The following is a 10,614-nucleotide window of genomic DNA, read 5'->3' as shown; positions in this document are numbered from 1 at the left end:
CCTGCTTGATACTCTACTGTCTTCACTATTTCATCTCTCAAAGCTATCCATTCTTCTTTTACGGTATTCCTTTTCCCTGTTCTTGGCAGTTGTTCCCTAATGCTCCCTCTGAAACACTCTTCCAGTTTATCTAGGTCCCATCTCCTTAATTTCCCACCTTTTCACAGTTTCTTCAGTTTTAATCTACAGTTCATAACCAATAGATTGTGGGCAAAGACCACATCTCCCCCTGGAAACGTCTTAAAATTTAAAACCTGGTTCCTAAATCTGTGCCTTACCATTACCAATCTGAAACCTTCCGGTGTCTCCAGGTCTTTTCCATGTATACGACCTTCTTTCACGATTCTTAGACCAAGTGTTAGCTATGATTAAATTATGCTCTGTGCAAAATTCTACCAGGCATCTTCCTCTTTCATTCCTTTTCCCCTGTACACATCCACCCTATTGCTTTTCCTTCTCGTATGTCGTATTCCAGTCCCCCATGACTATTAGATTTTCACTATCTGAATAATTTCTTTCATCGCGTCATACATTTCTTCAATCTCTTCATCATCAGCAGAGCTAGTTGGCATCTCAACTTGTACTACTGTGGTAGGCATGGGCTTCATGCCTATCTTGACTACAATGACACATTCACTATGCTGTTCGTAATAGCCTACAAACATTCCTATTTTTGAATTTGTATTTATAACCCTGTATTCACCTGACTTAAAGTCCTATCTCTCCTCCCACTGAACTTTACTAATTCCCAATATATCTAGCTTTAATCTATCCATTTCAGTTTTAGAATTTTCTAACCTACCTACCCAGTTAAGGGACCTGACATTTCACACTCTGATACGTAAAACACCTGTTTTATTTCTCCTGATGTCGACATCCTCCTAAGTTGTCTCATCCCAGAGATCTGTGAATGAGGTACTGTTTTATCTCTGGAATATTTTACCAAGAGGATGCCGTCATCATTTAACCATACAGCAGAGCTATATGCCCTCAGGAAAAATTACAGTTGTAGCTGGAAACAGTATCTGCCAAAAAATATCTAGGAGTAACTATCCAGAGCAAATTACCATATATAAACAAATAGTGGAAAAAGTAGATGCCAGACTCAGATTCATAGGAAGAATCTTAAGGAAACTTTCATCCACAAAGGAAATGTCTTGTAAAGTACTTGTTCAACCGATTTTTGAGTATTGGTCATCTTTCTTGAATCCCTACTAGATAGGGCTGAGAGAAAATATGGAGATGATCTAATGAAGAGTGGCACGTTTCTTCAAGGGGTCCGAGATAGGCATTGTGCATCCCTGAGAGATTTACAAGTGAAATTTCCAGAGAGCACTTTTCAGGAAGAGTTGGACAACATATTACTAGAGTAGGACAACATATTACTTCCCTGCACATTTGTCTCACATAATGACCATGGGGAGAAAATTCAAGAAATTAGAAGCAATACAGAGGCTTAACCGACAGTTTTTCTTCCCACATGCTATTCATGTTTGGAACTGGGTTGGAGAGCTCAGTTAGTGGTATGAAAAGTATCCTCTGCTCCACACCATTAGCTCGCTTGCAGAGTATGATGTAGATCATATGGCATAGTATGCAATAAAACACAACATTTTAACTAAATAACAATCATTTAATGATGAGTTTCTTAGCAGTTCCAAATAAATTACAAATCAATAATTCAGCAAAAATATGTAGCAGATTTTAATCAAACATACTCTCAACTTCTGTCATAAAAATGAATGTTCATACTTATATTAATTGACATCATCCTCAATTTATGGTACTGAAATCCATTTCAATTATTCTCCTAAGATGAGCAACCCCCCCCCCCCCCCCTCGCTCTGAAACACTTTTAATACATAATCACAAAAACAATTGTGATTCTGTGACAACACACTGTACTGTTGGGAGAATAACACGTTAATACGAAACATCTTTCTTGGAGGAGTATAACAAATACAGAACTTACAGTCGTGGTAGTCTCTGGTGGAAACACATACACGAGACTGAACAGCAGCATCACTATTTCTATCCTTGATATGAGTTTTTAGATGACTGGATGCAAATTTTTATCATCAAGCATTTTTTTGTCCTCTTATTGTATTTCAAATGATACAAGGAATGACTGAACATTTGTGTCCATCACCTAATGTTTGTCGTCATCCTGTATTACTGTAAAACTTGGCAATCAAGAACAAATTGAAACACTTATCAGTGACCACCTGTCTGATTCCTTATAACTCATCGTGTCCTTTACTAGCATTGCGAGATCGTTCTGGTGGAAATGCCCAAAATGATGAAGGATAACCACGAGCATCTCGTTCACGCTTTGCAAACGATGAAAATGATGAAATACAATTGGCAATGAAATGGTTCGAAAGTCCAAGTATTGCCAGCTCCACATGAGGATTTGCTGGTTCCAGTTTATGAACTTCAATCTGAAAATGAAACACACATCTCTTAGGACAATAATATAGAGTTTAGGGTTTAATTTAAACATAAGTTTTAATGAAAGCAAGGCTTCACCATTCCCTCATGTGCTCTTCTGATATCTGTTCACAACATATTTGTATAAGACCTCTGCTAATTGACATTTACACAACACTGCTAATTGCCAAATCTGTAGCAGATATACAATCTCGAGAATACAGCTATCCTTAGAAGTTTGCCACATGGATGTGATTTCACAGTGGGCAAACTTTGCTACAACAGTTTCGTGGCAGATCAGTGGCAGCACTAGAGCGATGGTGGCGCGGTTTCATCAGGTATCCCACACTGCAGGTAAATTTACTGCAGTGGCACCACAGCTTGAAGACTTGTGATGCCACAGCGAAATGTCATTGCAGTCTGCCGTAGTCGTATGTCATCTTACAAAGGCCAGACTCTTCCATTACACTGGTCAACAGCATTTTTGTCACAATGAATTTGTGTATTCAAATATGAAATAAATTTCTGCTTATCAACCTATTTTCTGTCACTCTTCTTATCTTTGGACACACTGCATTTTGATGGCATGTAATTTAATGCTTTGTATGTGTAAATGCTGAACTAAAGAAAAAGAAAGAAGAAACCAATTGTGCAATACACTAACTCCTATCCACCACAAGGCCAACACATTATAGTGAATAATTACCAGTACCACTGAAGATGGAAGTGAATGAAGATGAAGAGAGTAACAAACATGGCAAAGGCAGAGACTGATGTACTCAAGTTGCTTCAGGTATGATTGCAGCGGAAAATGTTCAGAATGAATTCTGACTGTAAACAACAAGAAGTGGAAGGAGGAAGTAAGCATAAGGTTCTCTGTTAATACTGGAGACTTATCAGAAAAACACCAGTACTATGTATGTTTTTGTCGCAGATTTATTAGTATGAGAAACGGTTTAATATTTACTATTTTATTTCAGTTTAGAATCTTGTTGAGCACATTGTAAACAGAATACAAACTGTAATGAGCGAAGTGCCTCTGGCCATTATGTTATATCACTTAAATATCAATCACAAAATTCAAAGCTGAATTAATGCTTTGTAAGTGATGTCAATAAAAGAAATGAACAATTATATGTGTTTCTATTGTCACTTTATATTAGACAGTGCATGTATTGAACATTATTAAACTCATACTCTTTGTACACTATGTGATCAAAAGTATCCGGACACCCCCAAAAACATACATTTTCATATTAGGTGCATTGTGCTGCCACCTACCACCAGGTACTCAATATAAGCGACCTCAAAAGTCATTAGACATCATGAGAGAGCAGAAAGGGGTGCTCTGCAGAACTCGTGGACTTCGAACGTGTTCAGGTGATTGGGTGTCACTTGTATCACACACATTTATGCCAGATTTCCACACTCCTAAACATCCCTAGGTCCACTGTTTCTGATGTTGAAGTGGACACACAGAGCACAAAAGCGTACAGGCCAACCTCGTCTGTTGACTGACAGAAACAGGCCAACCTCGTCTGTTGACTGACAGAAACCGCCGACCTTTGAAGAGGGTCATAACGTGTAATAGGCAGACATCTATACAAACCATCACACAGGAATTCCAAACTGCATCAGGATCCACTGCAAGTACTATGACAGTTAGGCGGGAAGTGAAAAAATGTAGATTTCATGGTCGAGCAGCTGCTCATAAGCCACACATCACACCTCACTTTGTGTAAGGAGCGTAAACATTGGACAATTGTGTGGAGTGATGAATGCCCGGCGAATGTCATCTGCCAGCTTGTGTAGTGCCAACACCAGCATGTGTAGTGCCAAAAGTAAAATTCGGAGGAGGTGGTGTTATGGTGCAGTCCTGTTTTTCGTGGAGCTTACACCCCTTATTGTTTTGCATCGCAATACCACAGCACTGGCCAACACTGATGTTTTTAGCACCTTCTTGCTTCCCACTATTAAAGGGCAATTCGAGGATAGCAATTGAATCTTTCAACACGATCAAGCACCTGTTCATAATGCACGACCTGTAGCGGAGTGGTTACATGACAATAACATCCCTGTAATGGACTGGCCTGCACAGAGTGCTGACCTGAGTCCTATAGAACACCTTTGAGACGTTTTGGAATGCCGACTTCATGCCAGGCGTCACTGACCGCCATCAGTACCTCCCCTCAGTGCAGCACTCCATGAAGAATGGGTTGCCATTGCCCAAGAAACCTTCTGGCACCTGATTGAACGTATGCCTGCAAGAGTGAAAGCTGTCATCAAGTGTAAGGGTGGGCCAACACCCTATTGAATTCCAGCATTACCGATGGAGGGTGCCTTGAGCTTAAGTCATTTTCAGCCAGGTGTACCAGATACTTTTGATCACATAGTGTATAAATTGCTGTTAATATACAGCTACCAATAACAATTACTAAATGTTATTTTGTGAACAATGCTTCTATGTTGTAGACAAGAAGGAATCCATCATATAGATAAATATACCACACAATATACGACAGTCTGTGTCTGTACTCTAGGGTGCAGTGTGATGTGGCATACCTTCACATTTAGTCTGTAATGGAAACAGCAGTAATAGTAACATTAATTGTTACCTACATTTCGTATGCAGCAGTGTATGATCTAAAGTGAACCTGATGTAAAGTAGTGAATGACTACATCTTTCAATGCAAGCTCAAAGAGTGGGTTAGTTAAATTCAAACCATCATTATAATAACTATTACTAATATTGTTAAGATTCTTAATTGTCAAGTAGTGATGTCAGACAAGGAGATGTGAAATAATTTACTTTTTTAGCCACTTTCCTCAATATCATTGGAGAAAGTTTTAGTTCCAATGTGCAGTTCAAAATCAAATTCACACTTGTACAATGTGGCAGCAGAGCCACATTGACTGGGCGGCAGCAGCATGGTAGGAAATACTGTGCTGCTGCAAAATTGCCATGGCATCAACTGTGTCAGTGCGGGCACACAGCCACCACATTACAAGAATCAGGTGTGCCGTGACTGCTATGATACAGTTTCTGCCACATCAGTGAGGTGACTGCTGCACATTGACATTTACTGTAATCATAATCTTTTCTTATCGTACAAGTGTAAAAAGAAACACCTGAAAGACCATGAAATGTTTATTGCAGTTTATTACTTTAATGAAAATATGTTACAATTGTTTACACAGAATGGGAGTGAATTAAGTTTTACTGCATATTCACCAGTGTTGAGAACTTAATTATTAGCTTGACTTTATTAGGCCTACTAGCTTAGTGCCTGCTGCGTCACTCGCATAGACTTCATGGTTTCCACTGATTGAATTTTTATACTGTTCACAAACTTTCTGAATTTTAATTAAGGCCGTAAAAGGCAGTCTTTTCCAAATATACTGACAAAAAAATGATTCTTGTAGCTGGAGTCTGAGGTTTTCGTTAATCCCGTCTTTTGTGTTCTTGTGGCGGTATTTCCATAGAAACTTTCATCCCCCAAGACAAACTATATTTTATTCATAACTGAGAACTCCAATATCAATTTCCATAAATGTAGCTTCAAAAATGCTTTAGTAGTACTTTAATAATTGTTTACTTTAAAAAAATTCACCCACAATTTTATACCTTACTGGCTGAATTTCCAAAAAAGTGCTGAAACACTTATTTTATTTTCCTGACTGAGAAACCAAATTTCATAGTTTTAGCTTCAAAATTGCCTTAATAGTGATGTACTTTCCTCTATCACCCCCCCCCCCCCCCCCTCCTTAGGGGTGCATTTTCAACAACCTCTTCTTAAACGACTCCGGTACAAATCAACACTTTCTAGCCTTAGCAGTTTGGGCTGGGAGATGGGTCAGTCAGGGCATTTCCTTTTACATTATACACCTATAAATCTTTAACAAGACTTATGGTCAGGTGAATACAGGGTTATAAATAAATACAAAATCAAATAGGGGTAATGCAGGAGTAGGTTTAATAATGAATTAAAGAAAAGGAGTGCGAGTAAGCTACTACAAACAGCATAGTGAACGCATTATTGTGGCCAAGATAGACAAAACGCCCATGCCTACCACAGTAGTGCAAGTTTATACGCCAACTAGCTCCACAGATGACGAAGAGACTGGTGAAATGTATTATGAGGTAAAAGAAAGTATTCAGATAGCGAAGGGAGATGAATATTTAATAGTCATTGGTGACTGGAATTCGATAGTAGGAAAAGGAAGAGAAGGAAACATAATAGGTGAATATGGAATGGGGGTAAGAAATGAAAGAGGAAGCTGCCTGGTAGAATTTTACACAGAGCATAACTTAATCATAGCTAACACTTAGTTCAAGAATCATGAAAGAAGGTTGTATACATGGAAGAAGCCTGGAGATACTGACAGATTTCAAATAGATTATATAATGGTAAGACAGAGATTTACGAACCAGGTTTTGAATTGTAAGACATTTCCAGGGGCAGATGTGGACTCTGACCACAACCTATTGGTTATGAACTGTAGATTAAAACTGGAGAAACTGCAAAAAGGTGGGAATTTTAGAAGGAGCTGGGACCTGGATAAACTGACAGAACCAGAGGTTGTAGAGAGGAGAGGGAGAGCATTAGGGAACAATTGACAGGAATGGAGGAAAGAAATACAGTAGAGAGGCAGAAGAGGATCAAGGAGGTAAAAAGACGAGGGCTAGTAGAAATCCTTGGGTAACAGAAGATATATTGAATTTAATTGATGAAAGGATAAAATATAAAAACGCAGTAAATGAAGCAGGCAAAATGGATTACAAATGTCTCAAAAATGAGATCGACAGGAAGTGCAAAATGGCTAAGCAGGGATGGCTACAGGACAAATGTAAGGATGTAGAGGCATATCTCACTAGGGGTAAGATAGGTACTGCCTACAGGAAAATTAGAGAGACCTTTGGAGAAAAGAGAACCACTTGTATGAATATCAAGAGCTTGGATAGAAAACCAGTTCTAAGCAAAGAAGGGAAAGCAGAAAGGTGGAAGGATTATATAGAGGGTCAATACAAGGGCAACATACTTGAGGACAATATTATGGAAATGGAAGAGGATGTAAATGAAGATGAAATGGGAGATATGATACTGTGCGAAGAGTTTGACAGAGCACTGAAAAACCTGAGTCTAAACAAGGCCCCGGGAGTAGACAACATTCCATTAGAACCATTGACAGCCTTGGGAGAGCCAGCCCTGACAAAACTCTACCATCTGGTGTGCAAGTTGTATGAGACAGGCAAAATACCCTCAGATGTCAAGAAGAATATAATAATTCCTATTCCAAAGAAAGCAGGTGTTGACACATGTGAAAATTACCGAACTATCAGTTTAATAAGTCACGGCTGCAAAATACTAACACAAATTCTTTACAGACAAATGGAAAAACTGGTAGATGTCGACCATGGGGAAGATCAGTTTGGATTCCGTAGAAATGTTGGCACACGTGAGGCAATACTGACTCTACGACTTATCTTAGAAGATAGGTTAAGGAAAGGCAAACCTATGTTTCTAGCATTTGTAGACTTAGAGAAGGCTTTTGACAATTTTGACTGGAATACTCTCTTTCAAATTCTGAAGGTGGCAGGGGTTAAATACAGGGAGCAAAAGGCTATTTAAAATTCGTACAGAAACCAGATGGCAGTTATAAGAGTAGAGGGGCACAAAAGGGAAGAAGTGGTTGGGAAGGGAGTGAGACAGGGTTATATCCTATCCCAAATGTTATTCAATCTGTATATTGAGCAAGCAGTAAAGGAAACAATGGAATGTAGTCAAATTAAGTTGGATGGTGCTGTGGGAATTAGATTAGGAAACAAGACACTTAAAGTAGTAGATGAGTTTTGCTATTTGGGGAGCAAAATAACTGATGATAGTCTGGCAATGGCAAGAAAGTGTTTCTGAAGAAGAGAAATTTGTTAACATTGAGTATAGATCTAAATGTCAGGAAGTCTTTTCTGAAAGTATTTGTATGGAAGTGAAATGTGGACGATAAGTAGTTTGGATAAGAAGAGAATAGAAGCTTTCGAAATGTGGTGCTACAGAAGAATGCTGAAGATTAGATGGGTAGAACACATAACTAATGAGTAGGTATTGAATAGAATTGGGGAGAAGATGAGTTTGTGGCACAACTTGACTAGAAGAAGGGATCGGTTGGTAGGACATGTTCTGAGGCATCAAGGGATCACCAATTTAGTATTTGAGGGCAGCGAGGAGGGTAAAAATCATAGAGGGAGACCAGGAGATGTATACACTAAGTAGACTCAGAAGGATGTAGGTTGCAGTAGGTACTGGGAGATGATGAAGCTTGCACAGGATAGAATAGCATGGAGAGCTGCATCAAACCAGCCTCTGGGCTGAAGACCACAACACAACAAATCTTTAAAAAGCTTCAAAATTCCTAAAATTACAAGTTTTATTGACATATCATTTGAAATACATGGGATAAACATCTGAGGGAATCTCTCAGCTTTTTGCAAATAAGAATAATGCTGTTGTTGTCAACACATCAGAGAGAACAGCCAGTTGGACAGTACAAAGAAGTAACCTCACAACAATTGTAACTCCTCTGTGAAAAATATATATGAATTTATGAGGATTGTTCGAGTTTGTTGTCATGTATATATTAACAAACTGGAGCTCATGCTTGATCTCTCTGCGGCAGTTCAGAAAATTACACCTTTCCCTGGCGAAAACCCAGTATCACATTCTGTTCTTTAAATGCTGCATAAAGCATGGAATCCCCAAGCAGTCTAACCATAAAAATTTCTTTCTCTGGATCCCACCCTCCTTTTACAATGACCTTCACCTTCGCAGATTCAGCCAGTCCTTGCCCCCTCACAAACTTGCTACTGCAAAAACACACTACATGATACAGGAGGCATCCCAGAACCAGCTTCCTCAGCAAGGTACTGTTATTGTGCAATCCCTATTACATGTAAATAAATCACATCTCTGAAACTGAATTCCTTGCTGTCCAGCACCTGGAAGAGTCCAGACACCACCTTCATAAGTTATTCAATCTGCTGACATCCTACTGTCATTGTGGGGTATCACTATCCAACCTTTATCCTACCCACAGTGTTCCTCCTCATAGCACCCACACCCTGCCTAGCAGACCTTTTTACTAATTTGCCACATCAACAAAACTCCATACCAACAACCAAATACAGAGCCTTTCCAGCAAAATCTTCAGCCCCACAGAAGTTACAGTACTGTCCAAAGGCCTCACCTTTGGTCCTACACTGAAATTTAACCATTTAGTGCCTGAATAAATTTAAAGATCAAAGAAAAAGTCAAAAATCTTGGTGCCTTAGAGGTACGCAAAGCACTCAAGAGAAAGCAGCAGATGTCAGAAGTGTTGGTAGCTTCATAAAGAATCAGCATCTACTGGCATGGGCATTCAAAAACCGTTAACCTTCTGGTTATTAACACAGCATTGGTATAATGCAAATATGCAACACTCATTAACACTGTTGGACTTGTGAAAGACCTGCTCTCCTCCCAATCCATGCAATGGAAATATTTCTCTACCACCAGTCCTTCCAACCTAATTCCAACAATGAACCCTGCCTCTCCCAGTTCACATCACCATCCAATGTGATGTCCCCCCCTCCCACCTAACCATCCCCAGTCACCTTCCAGGAATTCCTTACCTCCAACTTTGCTTCACCACCCTTCTCCAGACCTCTGCTTGAGAACGCCAACCTTGAAGCAGAGGAAAGGACAGCAATACAGTGTCTCAAAATGGATCCTGACCCAATCATCCTCCCTGCAGACAAAGGCTCAACCACTTTTCACAATGAGTTGCAGTGACTACCTGGTAGAAGGCCTCTGCAATTGTGTGACTCATCCACTGATACACTCTGCCAGAGTGATGCCATCCCAGAAGTCTGATGTAACCTCCAATCCCTGCTTAAAGCCATACTATCTTCCAAGGACCTCTCTCCTGAATCCATTTCCCTCCTCACCCCTATGACATCCTGGATATCCACCTTCTACATGCTCCCCAAAATTCACAAACCCAACAATCCTGGCACCTCGTTGTACCTGGTTACTGTGTTCTCACTGAAAGGATTTCGGCCCTCATTGACCAACATCTCCACCCAATTGCCCTTAATTTAGCCTTCCACATCCAAGATACCAACCACTTCCTTCACCAACTCTGCTGTGTCAT

The 10,614-nt window shown here is 39.7% G+C and overlaps 1 protein-coding gene across 1 annotated transcript in view; it reads right to left on the bottom strand.

Moving 5' to 3' along the window:
• Window positions 1–1,631: 1,631 nt before the first annotated feature.
• LOC126263638 (GDP-fucose protein O-fucosyltransferase 1) overlaps window positions 1,632–10,614 on the bottom strand; it is a 130,977-nt gene continuing 121,994 nt past the window's right edge. Inside the window, exon 7 of the mRNA XM_049960730.1 lies at window positions 1,632–2,441. Coding sequence (XP_049816687.1) covers window positions 2,238–2,441 — 204 coding nt within the window. The 3' untranslated portion in view covers window positions 1,632–2,237. The remainder of the gene's footprint in view (window positions 2,442–10,614) is intronic.

The sequence above is a fragment of the Schistocerca nitens genome, chromosome 6 (assembly GCF_023898315.1).
Source record: "Schistocerca nitens isolate TAMUIC-IGC-003100 chromosome 6, iqSchNite1.1, whole genome shotgun sequence".
Taxonomy (NCBI): Eukaryota; Metazoa; Arthropoda; class Insecta; order Orthoptera; family Acrididae; genus Schistocerca; species Schistocerca nitens.
This window is presented reverse-complemented; position numbering and strand designations above follow the sequence as displayed.